General features: G+C 39.5%; 1 protein-coding gene across 1 annotated transcript in view; it reads right to left on the bottom strand.

Moving 5' to 3' along the window:
• ROS1 (ROS proto-oncogene 1, receptor tyrosine kinase) overlaps nt 1–21,449 on the bottom strand; it is a 116,191-nt gene that overhangs the window by 46,198 nt on the left and 48,544 nt on the right. Inside the window, 11 exon segments of the mRNA XM_007454922.1 lie at nt 3,450–3,652; nt 5,262–5,438; nt 8,616–8,618; nt 9,209–9,495; nt 10,365–10,570; nt 12,113–12,315; nt 12,630–12,693; nt 14,652–14,914; nt 17,424–17,568; nt 17,950–18,110; nt 18,437–18,651. Coding sequence (XP_007454984.1) covers nt 3,450–3,652; nt 5,262–5,438; nt 8,616–8,618; nt 9,209–9,495; nt 10,365–10,570; nt 12,113–12,315; nt 12,630–12,693; nt 14,652–14,914; nt 17,424–17,568; nt 17,950–18,110; nt 18,437–18,651 — 1,927 coding nt within the window.

Genomic DNA, 21,449 nt, shown 5'->3' with positions numbered 1-21,449 from the left:
CAGGAAGGTATTGTAAGGATGTGACACATCAGTGAATACAATAAAAGAATAAGCTACATTATCTAATCATTCTCAGAAATAAACTTTAAGAAACTAAAAAGGCTTTCCTTACACTAATGGTTCTCAATTTTGGTTACACTTTGGAAACATCTGGGAAGTTTTAAGAAAATACTGATGCCTGGGTCCCACCCCTAAAGATTCTGATTGCATTGGTCTGAGGTGAAGCATGGGCTCAGAAATTTTAAAAGCTTCAATGTGCTGTCAAGTTTGAGAACCACTCACTGCCTTTGGCCCATATTAATCATTATGAAGACAAAAGAGATAAGCTCTAATAAGAGAAATGTCCAATGACAGAAACCCAATCTTGGTCAGCCAAATGATCCAATCTGTCTCTGAAACGACTCCTGTTAGAAATGTGTAAAGAAAGGTTAAAATAGACAAAATTTTAATATATATATATATATATATATATATATATTTTTTTTTTTTTTGGGCTGGGTAATTTATTGGACACCTAAGGCCAGTGCTTGAGTTCTATCAGGTGCCCAAAGTTTATCCACCTTTGGGTCCAACCCGCTCCTTTGCAGGCTGATAACAATGACAGGATCATGACAGTGGTGGCCTGACTCTAGCTTTCAAAGGAAATAAACACAAACCAATCATGCCCCACGATGATGTAGCCCACGTGCCAGTACCATGTTGGCACAGGAAATAATTTGGGCATAGAGGAAGCTACACATCTACCTACAAGGATGCTGTCTTTTGGGGTAATTCTACTTGGGTAAAGCCCATTGACTCTTGGGGTCAAATTTGAGCGAAAACTAAATGAAATACACCTACTAAGAAATCCTGACAAGTCAATTGCATTCTTCCCAACAGTTGCTGCTGAAGGTGTCTTGAATTTGACCAACTCTTCATCCCAAGGGCAAGAAGCACACCTAAAAGGGAACCAAAGAATGGCAATGAGCATGAGCTTTCCTCCCAGTTTTCCACACACAAAGCCTTCCCCTTTGGAAGTGGGTTCTTCAAGTGATGTAAAGAACACGGACTCTGGAGTCAGATGGGGCTGGTTGTAAATCCCAGCTCAGCCATTTACCTGAGTGACCCTGGGCAAGCGAATGACTTCATCTCACTGTAAGCTTCAGCTTTCTATCCTACAAATCGGGGATAATGTCTTAAGTTAGGTTCCCCAAAAGCGTATCCCAAGATGAGGATGTGTAGGATTAAGGAAGTGCACCCAGGAGAAACTGGAAATTGAGTAGGGGAAGCAGAAGAGAAGAATAGAGGAAGCCAAGCAGGAGAGTAATTTCAGGCCAAAGTCCTGCAGAGGGTAGCTTCAGCCTAATCCAGGAGGGGCACCCTGGGCTGTAAATGATGCCTCGGTGTTGGCTCCACCCAGAGGTGCTTTCATACCTCTGCACCCATCAGCCTCTGGTTAAGGGCGGTGGGAAGGAGGGTGGATGTAAATTCTGGGGCACTTTCATCTCCGCAAAGCAAGCTCCACCAGCGCAAGAGAAATCCTATGAAAAAATAGCCTCATGTGCTCACCATTGGAAGCCAGAGCGCACCCAAGCCTGGGGTGCACAAAATACAAAATGGCTGAAAAGCCAGAACACAAACTTATGGTTACCAAAGGGCAAAAGAGGGGCGGGATAAACCAGGAGTTTGGGGTTAACAGATACACAGTATTATATAAAAAATAGATAACCAACAAGGACCTACTCGATAGCACAGGGAACTATACACAATATTATGTAATACACAGTATTATGTAATAATCTATAAGGGAAAAGAATCTGAAAAAGAATATATATATACACACATATATATATGTATAACTGAATCACTGTGCTGTACACCTGAAACTTACATGATATTGTAAATCAACTATATTTCCATTTTTAAAAAAGGGTGAAAAGGGACCCAAGGTGATCTGGGTGGAGCATTTTTTCACCACAAATAATAATACTTCTTTCTGGATCATTATATATATATGTATCTTTTTTTATTTTTATTTTTTTCGGTACGCGGGCCTCTCACTGCTGTGGGCTATCCCGTTGCGGAGCACAGGCTCCGGACGCGCAGGCTCAGTGGCCATGGCTCACGGGCCCAGCCGCTCCGCGGCATGCGGGATCTTCCCAGACCGGGGCACGAACCCGCGTCCCCTGCATCGGCAGGCAGACTCTCAACCACTGCGCCACCAGGGAAGCCCAAAAATAAATATATTTTTTAAAAATAGACAAAATAAAGGAAGTTACAAGAATCAGAAAGTATATAGTGCTTAACCTCCAATAGATGATGGTCAGTTTCACCTTTTGACTTGATTAAAAAATAAGCACAAAGAAAAATACTGGATACATACAATTCCATCTCAAAGACAACTGGAACACCCAGGCCAATGATGGAATGAATTGTCTCCATTCATTCATTCAAGAAATATCTAGTAACGCCTATACAATGCCAAGTAGTATGCTAGGTGCTAGGAATACAATGATGAATAAAAATGTAGTCCCTGCATAACAACACATTTCACAACATATAGAAAATAAACAAAAATATAATGTACAATTTTTATATTAGCTACATGCTGTGGAGGAATGTTCTTTCTGTCCAGTTCATTTCTTACCCCTCAATCTGCTGGAATGGCCACAAAAGCAAGTCTCTATCACTTTCTGGGGATAATTAGATAATTAGGGAGGGAAACAAACCCAGCTCTTTTAGGACACTCAGGAAACAGTCATTATAAGGCAATCTACCGACTGATTAGGGTTAATATATTTCCTTGAAGCTTAACTTACTCGTAGACAAGAGACTAGATAGAACACAGCATGTTTTTGTTTTTGTTTTTTACATCTTTATTGTTGGAGTATAATTGCTTTACAATGGTGTGTTAGTTTCTGCTTTATAACAAAGTGAATCAGTTATACATATACATATGTTCCCATATCTCTTCCCTCTTGCGTCTCCCTCCCTCCCACCCTCCCTATCCCACCCCCCTCCAGGGGGTCACAAAGCACAGAGCTGATCTCCCTGTGCTATGCGGCTGCTTCCTACTAGCTATCTACCTTACGTTTGGTAGTGTATATATGTCCATGCCTCTCTCGCGCCCGTCACAGCTTACCCTTCCCCCTCCCCATATCCTCAAGTCCATTCTCTAGTAGGTCTGTGTCTTTATTCCTGTCTTACCCCTAGGTTCTTCATGACATTTTTTTTTCTTAAATTCCATATATATGTGTTAGCATACGGTATTTGTCTTTCTCTTTCTGACTTACTTCACTCTGTATGACAGACTCTAGGTCTATCCACCTCATTACAAATAGCTCAGTCATCTGTAAAAGTTAGCATCACAGTGTGTTTCAGAACATAATATAGAAAATACTATGGCTAAGGATTTTATATCAAAAAAAGGCATCTTGTGAAAAGACAAAGACAACGGGCTCCAACCTTACCAGCATTCTATCTTTCAGTTCAGAGCTGTTCTTCCTGTCATTTACTTCTTTGTAATAAAGCAGGTATGTGGGAGTGGGACTGGTGATGCCATCCCACATGTGGTTTGTCTGGACAGGTGGTAATCTGATTGTGAGGCTGGTATTAGTGGTGTTAAGTATAGTTGGCTCTGCAATATCTGAAGCTAGAGACAGAAATGCTCTATCTAAAATAATAATAAAAAGATTAAATATATACACATGTACGTACAAGAGAAACAGCAGATTTATCTAACATCAAGGATAATATCATATTTTCTTTTTATTTAACTGACAAGGTATGGTACATTGGATTGTTGGAAATGTTATTCAGGACAGGAAGACACGTTTTTTTCATACGTTTTGAACATGTTAAACGCCTGGGGAAGAGTGCAAAATAACTGGTAATTGCTTACAATTTCCAGCAGATGGAGCTAAACTACCCTTAATTACGTACCTAGACAGTGACTAGCAAAATAAGTTGACCCTTTTTTATTTTGAAGAAAGTAATGAGAGCATTATATCAATCATATTTTTCAATGAATTCCGATTATGAAAACTGATGTTATCTTTAGGACTTTTATTTCTAGGGATATGCGTGTGTGTTCAAACTCAAACAGATATTGCGTGGATTTTTTAAAACTCTTAAATGAATTATTTCACCAAAATATGCACTCAGCTTATTTATAAGTTCTCCCATGTTTTCATATTGTATAACTTACGTATTTTATAACTGAATACATTTAAGCATAGAGGCTTTGTTTTACTCATTTCTCTCCCTATCTAAGAGGGAATTATACTGAATTTAGAATGACATTGTGACTTGAATGGCAGAGAGAGCTTGTGAAAAAACTCAGAGACCACTTTAGGTTTGAATGTCACCCATGAGGCTATGTAGTGCTGTTTTTGTTTTTGGTTGGTTGGTTTTTATATTTCAAACATTTATTTTAGTATGACTCTCAGCAAAAAATATATAGTCAGTTCTGCCATAATGTGTTACATGCATTCCTAAAAGTCATTGCATTATACAAAATCCAGAGGGTGTGTGGGGAAAATAGAGTGAGGGGCACAACTCTAAAAAAACTTCATGAGTGACATATTAAACAAACAAGAGGGCTTCCCTGGTGGCGCAGTGGTTGGGAGTCCGCCTGCCGATGCAGGGGCCACGGGTTCGTGCCCCGGTCCGGGAAGATCCCACATGCTGCGGAGCGGCTGGGCCCGTGAGCCATGGCCGCTGAGCCTGCGCGTCCAGAGCCTGTGCTCTGCAATGGGAGAGGCCACAACAGTGAGAGGCCCGCACACAGCAAAAAAAAAAAAAAAAAAAAAAAAAAAACCAGAGAAACTTAATAAAAATGGTAGCACAAATGTACACATGTTAAATGGTTGACATATCTAATCCTATAATACATAGGCATTTTACCTTGAAAAAGACCTGAAATTTTATGCAAAGCTTTTTGACACCACTGGGAGGTCTAAAACATCATCAGGGGAGAAAAAAGACAAAAAGAAGGGAAATTATGGGACTGAGAAGACAAAGAGGATAGACAGAGAGAATGACAGGACAAGGGTTTCCCATGTCTAAAGTAGCCTGCCACAGCCCAAGCCATGTATACAGATAGAGATAAATTGTGACCCAGGGCAAACAGCAATCACAACGTGCACCAAACCCTGACCATTTGGAGCAATGCTGAGAGCACAACAAAGAGTTGGAGGGACAGCCCTAGAGGAGGAAACATTATGAAATTTTCCTGACCCTAAACTGGGAGAACAAGCTGATTAAGTATGTGACTTTCTTACCTGGAAAAGGCTGCAGAACTGAACTGTAAACCAAGATATGCTTACTACTTAGGGCCTCCACCTGGGAGAGGATGGCCCCATTGCTTTTCTTTGCCTGATAAATTTGTGTGCTGTCCTTTGCTGTGGAGATCCAATATAGAAATTGTCCATCCACAGTCAAGCTAACAAGCATTTTTCCTGTTGATGAAAAACAGAAAAGAACATAAAGAACAAAATACATATCTGACATTTTCTACTCTAAGCAATATGTGAAATCCTTTTTCTATAGCATAACTGAGAAATTTTGAATCTTTCTATTATTTCAATATGAAAAAAATAATACTTTTATGTCATTAGCCTAAGGATTTTACAGATATTTTCTCATTTTAGCTCCATATCAAGCCAACAAAGCAAATACTATTATTATTAGCCTCATTTTGTATAAGTGGAAACCGAGGCTTCGAGGGGTTCAATAATCCCCTCAAGGCCACAAAGTTAGTCAAGGGCAGAGCCAGGATTTAAAACTTACCTGTGTGATTCCACCCCAAACAACACCAACTGAAGGGAGGTATTAGCTGAGGCACAGGGCTCAGCGCCTTGCTCAGTATATTTATCAATGATTTAGAATGAATGCATAATAAACATATTTATCAGATTTGCAGATAATACATGATTCTTACTGTCACTAGAACATTCAGTCTTTGACTTATTCAAAAATACCACAACAGAATCGTGAAATGGATTGAAATTTAATAGCAACAAATATAACATCATAAATTCAAGGTTAAAATTAAAACTGTAAATAAGGAGTGAAAGAAATTCTGGCTTAATAATAGTTAACATGAAAAAGACTATGGGTTCTTCAAATGGCAGGCAGCCCAAAGGCCTGATGTCACTTTTAGCTGCAGTAAAAGAAGACCTAGGAAGTCACAGGCCCTCTGTGCTGACCAGAACATGCTGAAAGTACAGTGAGTCATTATGGGACAACATTTAAGAGAACTAAGCAGCTAGAGTGAATAGGGCAAAGAAAGATCTAGAAGCCATACCACCTAAGGGGTACTTACAGATACTTGAATTTTTTCCTCTAAAGGAAGTGCTTAGCATGGGCTATGGCAGCTGTTTCCACATAGTTGAGTCGCTATCACGTGGAAAGTGATTGATTTATTCTTTGTAAATATAGAAGTCAGAACTCGGGCCAATGAATGAGAGGAATGGGGAGAAAACTTCGGCTAAACATGAGAAAAATATCTAGCGTTTAGAATTGTGCAAAAATTAAACAGACCTCCTTATAAGGTAGTAAATTGTTTTATAAACAGGTGCTCAAAGAAGGCTATTTTGGTAGAGGGGATTTCTTCCAATATTATGTCAGCTAAATGATCTCTAAAGTCATTTTAATTTTCTAATTTTTGGATTATGGACTTCAATTGTGGCTTCATGAAAGACTGACTAGTTCTATAGCTATAAAATAATGGCCCATTAGATAACTCTTGTGTATCAGATGTTAAAGAAAAATTATTCTGACACTTGTTTAAATGGTAAGGAAGACTTTAATCAAGGCTGTTGCAATATTGCAGTAGGGGAGGGAGACGTGCACAACTCCAAATACAACAAAGACAACTGGGGCTTATAGACAACAAGCAGAGGGAGAGAGCAGTCAAGAAAATTACTAAGAGGAGACATCAATGGGAGGGGGATTCTTGCTAAACTGGCCTCATAGGATTTTTGGCCAAGAACATCAAGGGTGAGGGTGAAGAACTTTATCAGATACCAAGATGAGGGATTCTCTCTAAACTGATTTGGCAAGATTCTTGCTAAAACTGGACTCAGCAAGGATGGACAGGGAAGACCAAGTTTGAGGCCTAGTTGAGAAAAGGGCTCACTGGAGCGTAACTAAAGTTTGATCAGGGAATTCCCGGGCGGTCCAATAGTTAGGACTCTGTACTCTGTGCTTCCACTGCAGGAGGCACGGATTTAATCCCTGGTTGGAGAACTAGGATCCAGCAAGCTACTCGGCGTGGCCCAAAATTAAAAAAAAAAAGAGCAATTAAAGTTTGATCAAGGAAAGAGTCTTTGTCACACATTCAACAGAATCAAGTTCTTCTCCTAATAAGAGAAGTTCAGAACATTATCTCCACTCTTAAGCCCATTGAAAGTACATTGGAATTGCTTCTAAAAGGCTCTGGGAGCTTCCCCGTTGGCTCAGCGGTTAAGAATCCACCTGCCAATGCAGGGGACACGGGTTCGAGCCCTGGTCCAGGAAGATCCCACATGCCGCAGAGCAACTAAGCCCGTGCGTCACAACTACTGAACCCACGTGCCACAACTACTGAAACCCACGTGCCTAGAGCCTGTGCTCCACAATGAGAGAACAGCAGTGAGAAGCCTGCGCACCACAAGGAAGAGTGACTCCCCCCCACACTCGCCGCAACTAGAGGAAGCCCGCATGCAGCAAGGAAGACCCAACGCAACCAAAAATAAATTAATTAATTAATTTTTAAAAAAGGGCTCTGGCTGATATGTCAACAAAACCATACATGCAGTTACAACACACAGACACACACACATGTGCAATTTCAAAACTTTACTGTATAAACCAGCAATACCCAATATCACTTTTTAAAAAATAAATTTATTTATTTGTTTGTTTTTGGCTGCATTGGGTCTTCGTTGCTGCACACGGGCTTTCTTTAGATGCGGTGAGGGGGGGGGGGCACTCCTTGCTGTGGGGCTCAGACCTCACTGTGGTGGCTTCTCTTGTTGCGGAGCACAGGCTCTAGGCACATGGGCTTCAGTAGTTGTGGCACGTGGGCTCAGTAGTTGTGGCACACAAGCTTTGTTGCTCCATGGCATGTGAGATCTTCCCAGACCAGGGATCAAACCCGTGTCCCCTCCACTGGCAGGTGGATTCTCAACTACTGTGCCACCAGGGAAGGCTCCCCAGTAGCACTTTTGATGATGAAAATATTTTACATCTGTGCCGCCCAATACAGTGACCATTAGCTGCTGTGGGTTTTGAGCATTTAAAATGTGACTAGTATGGCTGAGGAATTAAATTTTGAATTTTATTTAATTTTAATTAATTTAAACTTAAATCACCACACGTGATTAGTGATTGGATAGTGAGAACTAAACCCTTAAGAATATATGGGCGTATTTAGAGTATTTTTTTTCTTTTGCAATTGCTCCTAATTAGAAGACTTCCAAGTGACTTTAGACTTTCAAATATTTCCTCCACAAGATTGTGAATTTCAGCACATAGACCTGTCAAGTATTGACCAAGTCATGCTGAACGTGGAGGCAATGAGATCATCAGCATGGGGGTGGAGTACTTGCGGGAAGATCAGGGATGCTGTAGTTAGGCCCAGTTTCAGATACCAGCTCCTCTATTAACTATGGCCCTTTGGACAAATTACCTTTCTCGGCCTCAATTTCCTCATCTGTAAAATGTGGATAGTATCTACTTCACTGAGGTGTTTTGAAGATCAAATGAGGTAATACGTTTAGTAGCCTGCTTAGAACACATAGTTGAGCTCAATAAGTTGTAGTTCTACTGTTAATTATAAAATAACAACAAAAAAAGCCCCCCACAGATCCAGAAAATTATGTGAATGCCTATGTACAATTTGCCTGAAAACAACCTGAATTCTACAAAAACCCGTGTCCCCTGCATCGGCAGGCGGACTCTCAACCACTGCGCCACCAGGGAAGCCCGATGGTTAGCATTTTTAAGCAATAAAGTATTTTTTTAATTGAAGTATAGTTGATTTACAATGTTTTATTAGTTTCTGGTGTACAGAAAAGTGATTCAGTCATATATATATATATATATATATATATATATATATATAATGTATATATATACACACACACATATTCCTTTGAGTATAGGTTGAATGTAACCCCTTTTTAATGGGACAGGAGGGGCTGCCATTATTAATGAAGATCTACTATACACATGAGTGTCTTACCAAGCAGAGCAGGCATGGTGATAACTTGCCAACACTGACATCCTTCCAGATCCATTGCCCAGATCTCTTGCCCTTTGACAAAGTATATCCGTGGTTTCTTCAGGTCAGAGGTATCAATAGTCATTGCTCCACTTAACTCGAATTCAGTCACATTGCAAGAACATTGGCTTCTTCCATTTGGATGGTTTATGGCTGGGGGTTGCAGAATTCGTTGCAAGGTCTGGTTGATAATACTGTAGTAGAACATCTGAGATCCAAAATCAGAAACTTCTGTCCAATACAGGCGACTATAGGAACAAAAGGAGACTCCAACTTAATGAGTAAAACATATCATTGCAAATATCAGTTTCTAATGAAGATCAATCATTTCTAATGATTGTGGGGACAGATGCCACCTTTGGAAAGAACATGTCCCAGTGTTCAATAACCTTCTGATGGAAGAGATCACAAGAAGTCTAGTTTGTAGCATTTTCCAATGATTTCTCAATAAATGTGTTTGCGACGAAAGCCTTGGACTATAATGACCTTAGGCATTGTATTAAATGGCTCATTACTGGCTCTAAATATGAAACATATTTGCATACTTTTCATCAACACCATCTCCATTCCCTTCCTCTCAAGTTTGTTTCTGTTTCTTAATACTAGTTACCAATCTAGTTTCAAGATAGACTATAACCATGCTTATGGCACAAACAAAATATAACTCTTCAGCCGGAGAAACTGCTATTCAGTTGCTGAATGGAGGCCTTAAAATTAATCTCATAAGGACATTAATTAAAGATGGATGAGCCCAGAATAGCATTTACTATGGAAAACATGCTTCCTGTCTATCTCCTGCTCATTTCCTGCTGCTGTCTCAGTCCCCTTCTTGTCCTTACCAACTGGGGATGGTATTAAATTCACTGATATAAAAATGTCCTTTGGTTTCCCGCTGGTAATTAACCTAACTTCAGGTTAGTGGAATTGTCAGTATGGATTAATTTTATATATTGGTGGTTGTAGCCTCATCATTTATATGTAGAATTACTATAAGTTAACATCAAGAACATTAAGCATCTTACTGTCCCATCATTGACTCTAATATTAAACCAAAGATATTACGTTAAATATGTCTACGTCTATTTCATCACAATAGAAACAGACACGCTTCACATACCTTAAGAAAGGATATACAGAAAAAGAGATTATTGTTGAATTTCTGTTGCAAATTTTCAGCTTCCTGGGATATTTCACCTTGTTTTCAAGATCTACATCAAATATTTGCATTCCATTTTGTGATTCTTTCAGCACAAAGTAGAGGTGCCTTGAAATCCAGTCAATTGTAATAATTGCGATATCAAAAACCAGTGCATCTCGGAAGATCTTAACAACAGGTAGAAAACACAGCCAAGAAGATAATGCTCATTTTCTTCAACTCTGAGGACTTTTTTGTAGTCACTCGGTTACTTATTTACTGCACTTCTCTTTTGTAATCCAAAATCTCGGTAACTCTGGACTGTGTGCCACTGTAACACTGGTCCTCTTCTCACATTGTATATTTTCCCTGGTTAATTTCAACTGCCATGGCTTCAACTGTAATCCATAGACCAGAGCTACAAATCCACATCTTCAGGCAAGATCTCTCATTGAGTTACTGCTTCAAATATCAAACTGCCTACTGAACATCTCCAAATGAATGATCTCAGAAAACAAAATTCATCACCCCACCCCCCAAACCTCCTTTTCTCCTGCATTTTATATTTTTATGGATTCCCAACACTCACCTGAAGAGCAGTCTCAACAACTGTGGTCCCCCCTTAACTTCCTCCTCCCATTACTACCCATAGCCAATTAGTCCCATTTTAAATATCTCCTGAGTTTGTCCTCTCCTCTCTTACCTCAGTGTCTCTCACTTCCTGCCTAACATTTCCTGTCTGGATTCCTGTCATAGTTCCTGATTGCCTCAGACTTAACCTTCTCTTCTTTGCTAACAGAGAGGTCTTCCTAAAACACTACTTGATCATGTTAATGACCCACTAAATTTCCTGAATGGCTTGATGTTGGCTTCAAAATTGACACTCATCTCCTTGGCACAGTAAAGAAGGTCCCTTATATTTAGGCTCTTGCCCACCTCTTCAGCTTTACCACCTGCCTCTTACTCTGCCCTGACCCCCACCTGCATTCCAAGCTCCTAGTTACAGCTCCCCGAACAGGCTATGGCTCTCTGGCTTCCCGGACTTTGCTGCTCCCTCAGCTTTCCCCCACATTCACCTGGTTCATCTTATTTGTACCCAAGATACTCTACCACCACCACCACCACTCCATCCTGGATGAAGCACCCTTTCTCTGTGATTCCACTGCATCCTGCCCTCAGCATAGCACTTACAGTCTTCTGCCTGTCTTCTCCACTAGCTAACACTCAGTGAATACCTACCACATTCCAGGCATTGTGCTAAATGCCTTACATGGATTAGCTCATTAATCTTCACCCTAAGATGAGGGACTATGCAACCATAGTGGTTAAATAAGTTGCTGATGGTCACAGTTCTAGCATGTAGTAAAGTCAGAATTAAATTCTAGGTTGTCAGGTTTTAAAGCTCACCCTCTTAATCACCATGCCATACTGTTTTACTCTTGTTAGACTAATACTAGACTGGATTTGTTCAAGGACTGTGACGTTCTGTTTTACCTCTATCTCAGGTAACACAGTGCCTTAAGCCCAAGAACTGTTTGCTAAATTAAGCCTGAATCACATCTGCACAAAACATAACCTGAATTCATTTGTGACTAAATAATTATACAACATCTGTCCTTTTCAACCATTCTAATCTTAATGGCTCAACCACTGGCTCGTCATTTTCATCACAGCGTTGTGTGATATGCAGATACTCCACTTCCTTTCAGAAGAATTACATAGCAAAATACCTCAGAGCTGGACTGATTGTGCATGTTGAGGAGGAAGAGTGAGTCTCCCTGAGCATAGTACGCCACTGCGTCATCAGCTGTGTAGCCCATGGCACCAACGTCGCCTTCTGCCAAAAGTGTCCATACAACTTGATTTTGATCCATATCTAACAAAACTATCTTGTTGTCAAAAAAAGTTATGAGGTATGGAAATGCATTGATCTCTAAAAACAAAAAACAAGTAGATAATATGTATGAGAGAAAGAACTTTAGCAAAATCCCTTGATTCAACATCAGGCCATTTTGAAATCCATGAGTCTCCTTTGGGCTCATTTACTACACCCGTCTCAATGGATTCTGCCTGGGTGCTCTAAGCCTAGGTTTATTTAAACGTGTTTGGTGATGATGAAAATTGATTATTTTATTTGACTTTAATTTCAGCTCAGAGATAGCACTTGGGTATCCCTGAGAATACTAAGGGTCAAAAATGTTTTTAAATCACTAGTTGTTATTTGCACAGGTTTTAGATAATAAATACCTGATGTTTTAGACTTTACTATGTCAGAAAATGGTCCAGGTCCTTTGGATGTGAAGACTCGAACCTAAAGAAAGAAAAGGATACAAAAATGTGCATTCAAAAGTGTCCTCAGTGACAACAGTTAAGTTCCGAGACTGATAAATTATTGAATGTTTCATTTCACAATTATGAGATATATCATGAATAGGTTCAGTTATTCACATCTAAGTATGTAGCAAAAAATTACTAAGAGGAAAAATATTGTCCCAAACAATTTTTGGTAGGATTGTTTTGTCCAGAAAAGTACCAAGTAATGGCACAAACCTCTATTGCAAAAGATCTGAATTTCTATAAAAGGTCTTTAGCTATTTCCAAAATTAAATTACATGGAACATTTAACAGAAACAAAACCATACAGATTATGGTAAACTTCCACTTTATCATGAAATCAACAAGAAGCTTCAAATAACTAAATTTACTGTACTTTTTTAAAAGAAGATTTATAAAAAGAAAATAGTAATTAACCCTTATATTTGAAAATGAGTTGTGCATTTCAAACCACTTTTATGTATATTATCTCTCTTGATCCTCACAACTACTAAGAGTAGAAACTGAACAGAGATCATAATTAGGGGAGGCAACCTATCCGCAATGACACATGCAGAAACTGGCATAAAACTAAGTCTTCTGAGGTCTGTATGCTTTTCTTCCCACTGTGCCAAGCTGCGTTCTAACAGCAAACTTTTTTAAAACAATTTTTATTACATGTCTCTTATTATATAATAATTATTTCCACTTCCAAAACTTGCCTGCATTCTATATAGCCTAAAAGAAAATTGCCATCCATAATGATGGCCTTGAAAGATAGAACTTCAAGTGCCCTCTCAATCAACAAAACATTGGATTATTTTTATTATACTTCTAGAATTAAATCTCTTTTACTATATTCTGTTTATTACTATCTGTGTATGGTGTGCGTGCATGTGTGTGTGTTTATCGTGGTGCATATATATATCAATCAGTCTTCACTTTTGCACTGGACCGTGTTAAGTAAAATTCATGCCTGTACATGCAGATCACTTTGCAAAGCTCTGTGGTGACTGAGATTTGAACCAATATAAACATATAGGCAAATACACTTAACCAGACTATTTATTTAACTGGAACACACATAATTCTTAACAAATAGGAATGTGTGTTATCTTTAACTTTTATGTACAACTGTTTTGATTAGTATATGTAGACCTAATATATTATCAAAATAATTACAGAATTAGAATTTTACAAAAAGAAAATAGATCCTCTGGAAACCACAAATCTCTAAAACACTCCCCAAAACATTCTGTTCCCCAAAATGAAATGGAAAATAACTCTAAATATGTACAACCTTGTCACCAACCTGGTATATAATGATGATGTGAAAATCATCAGGCTATCTACCATAAGGGGAAAGCTATGTCATATTATATTTAAAATGCCAAAATAGGTGGCAGTCGTCTTTCCTTTTGACTCCTACTCTCTCCAACTTTCTCCTCTCTCCGCAGCCAGGTGATAAATGTAAGATGTCAACCACCCAGACCCTCAGCTTTTATTTCCTTTAGTAGCTGCAATTGGGGGCGTCCAGATGACTCCCAGCAGTTGACGTAATATAGTGGAAAGGACTCTAGAAGCTAGACCGTAGCACACCACTTCCCAACCACTCAACTTTGGTACCTCACTGATACACCCAGGGACATGGCTTTTTCTTCACAATGTGAGGATCAAATGAGATAATGAATATAAAAGCACCTAGTGTGGTACACGGCCTATAGTGGTGGAGCCAAAAAATAATGTTTGTTCTGAATCTGGAAGCAAGAAAATTGTCAAGATGTCCTTTACCCTAGCTGTCCCCTCTCCCTTCTGTACCTTTGCTGTCCACTTGACCTCTGTGATCACAGCGTACATGAAATTATTGACAGAGCGGCAGAATTCTTAACCTGGTCCTTTAATCCACCTTTTGTCTACACTATTCAGACCCCTGTATCCCTGTTTTCACTCTCATACCTGGAAGGCAACACTGTACCCAAGACTCATACCCTCAAGTTGAAAAGACATCACTGAGGAAGTGACATTGACAGCAGTCCAGTCTTTGAATGTTTTGTTTGTGTCGCTTTGGTTGGATATTTGATAGAAAATTTCGAATCTTGTTAACACACCATTTTCGTGCTTAGGCTTATTCCACCTAAATTCCACCACAACTTCATTCTTATTGTGGTATTTTTCACTTGGTAATATAAATATTCTGGGATTCTCTGGTGCTGATGGAACTGAAAAGCAGAGACACAGGGCAGAAAACAATACAAGGTCAAGTTCTACCACTCATCATGAGGGTGCAGAGCACCTGAGTAATAAATATTTCTCATTCCTGACAGCTAAGGTATATCTATCTTCCTCTTAAAGATCTTCAGGAGAGAACATTCCATAGATTTCTTCAGGAACCTATCCTAGTATTTCTGCAAATCTTCCTTTTCTCCAACCCAAATCCTGCTTACTACCACTGAGGCACACCTTTCTCATCTGTGGCCTGTATACATGGAAGCTGGCTAGTTCACCTTATAAAATACAGCATTTACTCTCACTCTGGTGGTGGAAATGGCAGTCACCAGGAAGGAAGACACTATCTCTATCCAGCCTTTAGCCAGTTCCGGGTGTAAAATACAGCATATCCAGGATCTAGGCCCTCTCACCGTGAACCCTCTCTGAGAGTATGGCTTAGTTGTTGCCATCTATTCTGGAGCCACATCAAGAAATTTAGCCTCTCCCAATCCTTTAATTAATTTCTCTCTCTCTCTGTCAATCAAGAGAAATTCCTCTGCCTGATTTCCAAGTCATTTCATCCAAGATATCCCTCTTCTTTCTTAGGATTCCTCCATAGGTCCCCTCCCACTCTGCCGCTCCAATCACATTGCTCCATAATGTTCATCACTCACATCGTTATCCAATCCCCAGACCTTCTTGCATTGTATTTACATGGGATAAACCTCTTCTTGCTTCATGCCTTAGAGCCCAGCTAAAGTCTCCACTCCCCAAAGGCCTTCCCCAGCCATACCAGTCTGCATGTATGGCCCTCTCATAAGAATGCTGAGAGGCAGCTTGATAGAGGTAAAGGTTTCATAGCCTGCTTGTTCACTCTATGCCACTGCTACTCAGTTGTCACTGTCTTATTTCTTTTATCATTAGCAGTGTCTGTGTTTATCTCTCTACTGTCTTATGAACTCCATCAGAGAGAAAGCACCTTTTCTTATTCCTTATTAAATCCCCCCAAATCTAGTAAAGGACTGGCACACAGTAAGTGCTTAATAAATATTTGTCAATTTGAATAATTTCCAACTATACTGTAAACTCCCCGAAGGCAATGGCCAAATCTTACCCTTTTTCCTTATTTCAGAGTGTTGATGGCCCCTAGCCCCCAGTGCATCCCCTGATAGTCAAGTCCATTTCCACAGAAGAAGCCAACCAAAGCTGCCATCCCAAGACAATCTCAAAGAGAGCATACCAGGATCCAAATGCTAACTGCTCCACAACCTGCCCAGCCTCCACTATGTTCCTGTTATGAGACTCATGGATAAATATTGTTGATAAAATCTTAACAGTTTAAAAAAAAAATTGCAACAGTGAACGTATGTCTGTTTATTGAGCTCTTACTGCCTGCCAGGTCCCGTGCTAGGAAGTTTATATAAATTAAATCAACATGATAAGATCACTCGCCAGTGTCTGCAAAAATGACTGAATGGAGATTTGAAGAAACTAAAGTGAAAAGTCCAGATTAAGCCCCAGCCCTGCCACTCACTAGCTAATTTACATTGGGCAACTCCTAGGCTTCCATTTTCTCTTAGCATAACCAAGATAATAACATCTGTCCTACCTACCACAGAGATGATACAATGATGTTGAGGGTCACTGAAATGATACAATGATGTTTCTGACATGATAGGGATGTAATAAATGTTTAATAAAGGAGTGATATATATAAATGTGCTTTGTACACTTTAAAGTGATATACACACGTAAAGGTGTGGCTAATTTCCTTTTTTAAAATATATTCCAAAGAAAAAAATTTTTTTTAAATTTAGGGGGACTTCCCTGGTGGCACAGTGGTTAAGAATCCACCTGCCAGTGCAGGGGACGTGGGTTCGAGCCCTGGTCCGGGAAGATCCCACATGCCGCGGAGCAACTAAGCCCGTGCTCCACAGCTACTGAAGCCCACGTGCCCAGAGCCTGTGCTCTGCAACAAGAGAAGCCTCCGCAGTGAGAAACCCCTTCACCCTAACGAAGAGTAGCCCCCGCTCGCAGCAGCTAGAGAAAGCCCGCGCACAGCAACGAAGACCTAACGCAGCCAAAAATAAATAAATTAAATACATTTTTAAAAAAAATTTAGACATCGATATTCACCTACAGAAGATTCTGAGTTACCATCTGTGAGAACACCTCCTGGTAAGCCTGCCTTCCAGGAAATTTTTACTCTTCTTAGATCCCCTTTGTCTTTATGAAGCATCTCACAAATTACCTGAACCATGTTTCTGCATTATATACATACTGTATATCATTACGGTCAAGTGAAGCAGTCTTTAAGAAATCTTTGAAATATTCCTTTGGAATAAATTATGCAGATTTATTTTAATGGTGCTATTCTAATCTCCAAAAAGTCATTGAAAGAGTATTGAATCTAAACACATCTACAAAACTGAAAGTTACTTTAAAAAATTATTAACTATCCATTCTAGATCATGAAGGTGAGATTCTGTCTTTCTTTAAAAGAGATTTTAACCGCTGTACCTGTTTCAGGTGCTCGGAGTGATAGAGATGTGTTGGGGCCCTTTCCCCAGTAGGTATAAGGAGTGACAGAAAGATTAAATAAGGCATAGGGCTCCAGCCCTTCCACAGTAAATACAGGTAAAGAATGTTGTTCACTAGCCAGGAACTAAAATATAAGCACAAAACATTATTTTCTTAGGGAGAGAATCATAACATCTTTTATTCCTAATTAACTAAAATCTTCAAACTTTGGTTCACATGTAAAGTTAAACCTTGCAATTTTGGAAACACTAATGTTGGTAAATTCCATGTTGTTCCACGAGGACCAGTGTATCTAACACACCAATGGTTAACACTAACCACAAAGCAATCAGAGACTGGCTATAAAAAAGTGTTCTCAGGAATAATCTTAATAATCAAATGCTACAGGAACAGTGAGGGAGATGAGCTTGGCTAAGTAAAGAAAGTGGCAAATCAGTGTGTGCAGGGCTGACACAGATGGTACACTCTGTTTGAAAAATGGAAGTTACTAGAACCAATGCCACACCTTAGAATGAGCACTAAATTCCACACTGTAGAAAATTACACCCCAATCCACTGCTGGGGAAGCATTCCAAAGGATTTGAAAACTCGAAGCATTTCCTTCAATCATAAATGAAGACTCTGGAATGGCATCTGGGATAACCTTAGGGGTAAAGGAAAAGTTCCCTATGGGATGAAAGAAACAATAGAGAAAGAAAGAATTTAGGATTATCAATTATCACAGATACATGGAAGATTAATAGAAATTACTAATAATTAGAACCAAAAAAAAAATTTTCTTTCCTTTAATATATCCTGAAAATCATCTTTTTCTGACTGTTTCAGACTGTAAATTTGGGTTAAGAGTAAAATGACTGCAAGCAAATTAACAGAAACTACTAAAGCCTTTTTTCCTCTTAAAACATAATTCTAAAGAAAAAATACCCCAACCTTAACATTTATGTAACAGAGAGTATGGAGAAGAGAAGTTATTCAGGAATAAAATATCATACCTGGCAGAGGCTTGAGGGATGTCTGAATAATTGTGAACTGATTAAATTTGGCTGGTTCCAAAACAGAGACGCTAGTTCTCTGATCTATTTCCTGAGCTGTAATAATCCTAAAGCCATTGATCCAGAAGAGCCGACCACTGTAGTACATCAGTGTGTTCTGGGAAATGTCAGAAGTACTCCAGGCTGCAAACTCTGTGATGGTGGTGTCCCCAGCACTGCTGAAACAGGACGTCAATTAGTATTTCTATCTGGAGTCGGGTAAGGGCTGGTGCATTCAAGTACTGGAGAGAATGTGTGTTTGTGAGTGTGTGTTTGAAAACAAAGAGAAAATACTTTGCAACAATAATTGTCATTCTTCTTAATTCCATATTAAGTTGATTTTTACATTTTTTATGAAGTATACCTAAAGCAAATTTCCTAGGGTTTTTCTTATGAATGTGATATTGCAATAGCAAGAGTGTTACACAGATTTTAATAAATTCTTGTGATTTTTATCAAAAAAATTTTTTACCCTACATCAAAGGCACAACCCATTGATTTGTTTCTCCTCATTGCATCATGCCTTCCTCCTATTCTTGGTTAGTCATCTTATTTACTCGCCATTCTTTATTCTAGGTTGTTTAGTCCTTCACTTTATACTATTCACAACTGTCTGTTGCTTCAACTATACTTATCAACTTCCTCAGCTTAGTCCAAATGCTCCGTTTCAGACCAGGGAATTCAAGGAAACAGACTGTTGTTTTAAACTGCTTTTAAAGTCTTTTTCTCAATGACAAAGAATTTTACAATGATTTTTATTTTAAAAATCTGCTTGGTTGTTTCTAAAATTACACCAGTTGTCTAGTTCTCACAATAACTATCTCAACGATTCTCAGCCTTTTGGAGTAGTTATTTCACTTTTTTTTAATGATTTCTCTAAATTTTTTAAAAGTGTTGACATTCCCCTCTTTGGAAAAGTATGGCACTTAAAATCAAAATAAATAAAAGTTTTGTTTTGAGAGTTTCGTAATACTTCCTTGAGAAAACTGAAACTACCTCTAAGGACCTGAGAGGGGTCAGCCTTATAAAGAAAAAGTATATTCACTAGTTCGATTCCCATAGTCCTTTTTCTCATAAAAGAGTCTTTATTCATACTTACTCAGACGTGAAGCCAGTACCTGGTTTACCTTTTGGCCTTTCACTCACTTGTCTAATTTTACACTTTGTCGTTTCCACTTCTCATTAGAACTTTCCAGTAACCTTGGTGAGGTATATAAAACCTAATTCCATATGGAAAGAAGCTCACCAAGCAGGATGCACTTGGCCTGAGAAGGCTGGCCCTTCTGGACCACACACAGAGCTGCTGCAGCCTAGATCCTGTGAGTGTGTTCATGTGAGCCTTGCTCACAGGTCGTTTGTTCAGCATTCCCAAAACAGTCCCCAGCACAGTGATTTCCCTGCAGGGTGAGGCTGGAGATCCTTAGTTGTCACTGGCTTGGATTGCCCCTCATTTCCAGCTGAAGACTCCTCTCCTGTAAATTATCTCCTGGGCTGATCGGGAAACTCTTGCCATCTGGTGTTCATCGCAATTTCAGCACAACCTCCTCACTTACAGGAGATGAGTACCTCAAACCCTTCAGTCCTCAGCAACAGGTAGAGCTAGATTTAAATCAAAGCTCAACAACAAAAAATCATTAAAAGGTAAACCCTTCCGTGAAGCATAAGCTGTGTATAGAGGTCAGCTGAGGTTACTCTACTGAGGGCTTATTCATTTATTCATTCGTTCAGCAAATGTTGGGTGCCTAGTTCTGTGTTGGCCACTAGGAATACAGTGGTAAATAAGAAAAATACAGTCCCTGCCCTCATAAAATATACAGCCTAGCAGAATAGGCAGGTAATGAGCAAATAACTACACCATTGAATGGCACTGTAAAAGGAAAGGTAGACAGTGGGAAGCAGCCGCATGGCACAGGGATACCTGCTCGGTTCTTTGTGGCTGCCTGGAGGGGTGGGATAGGGAGGGTGGGAGGGAGGGAGACAAAGAGGGAAGAGATATGGGAACATATGTATATGTATAACTGATTCACTCTGTTATAAAGCAGAAACTAACACACCATTGTAAAGCAATTATACCCCAATAAAGATGTTAAAAAAAAAAAAAAAGGGTAAGGTAGAGTGGGCTCCTAAACAAGGAGACCTAATGGGGTCTGGTCAGAGAAAGCCACTCTTAGAGAACAATGTTTAAGCTGAGCCATGCAATCTGAACACAAAGTAACCAAGAGAACTGGGTTTGGGGACCATTTTAGGCAGAGGGAACGGCAGGGTGTAGGCTCCTTTGGAGCAATATACTCAGTCCTGACATGACTAAATATGCCTGAACTTTTATGACAGATGCACCCTTTTCAACCTCCAAGACAGATATGCTGTTATAGATTATATGTATATATGTTGGTAATAGATTCATTCTTTAATAAACCAAAGGGAATGGCTGTACATAGGAAAGGGAAGAGCAGTTTGAAAGGCAGCTTACAATTGTCAAGTTCTGAATATGCTGAACAACAGCAGACAGCTAATCTCATCTCTACTCTGTGCTAGAACTACACTGTCCAGTAATGTAACCACTAGGCCACAGGTGACTACTGAGCCCTTGACATGTGGCTACTACAATTGAGGAGCTGAGTTTTTATGTTATTTAATCTTAATTAATTTAGGTTAAAATTTTAAGCTAATATTTGATTTATATATTATGAATCATATGTATGATTTACTGGAAAACTTTAAATATTTTGGAAAAACTTGGGTACGTAAATCAACTTTTTCAATTGTAAATTTTATAAAATCTAACTGCAGATCAAGTATTTCCTATGAAAACTTAGTGTGCAAAATGAGATGTGCAGTACATGTAAAATACACCCAAGGGGCTTCCCTGGTGGCGCAGTGGTTGGGAGTCCGCCTGCTGAGGCGGGGGACACGGGTTCGTGCCCCGGTCCGGGAGGATCCCGCATGCCGCGGAGCGGCTGGGCCCGTGAGCCAT

The sequence above is a fragment of the Lipotes vexillifer genome, unplaced genomic scaffold (assembly GCF_000442215.2).
Source record: "Lipotes vexillifer unplaced genomic scaffold, Lipotes_vexillifer_v1.1 scaffold58, whole genome shotgun sequence".
Taxonomy (NCBI): Eukaryota; Metazoa; Chordata; class Mammalia; order Artiodactyla; family Lipotidae; genus Lipotes; species Lipotes vexillifer.
The sequence above is the reverse complement of the archived record's forward strand: the minus strand, read 5'-3'. Positions and strand labels throughout refer to the sequence as shown.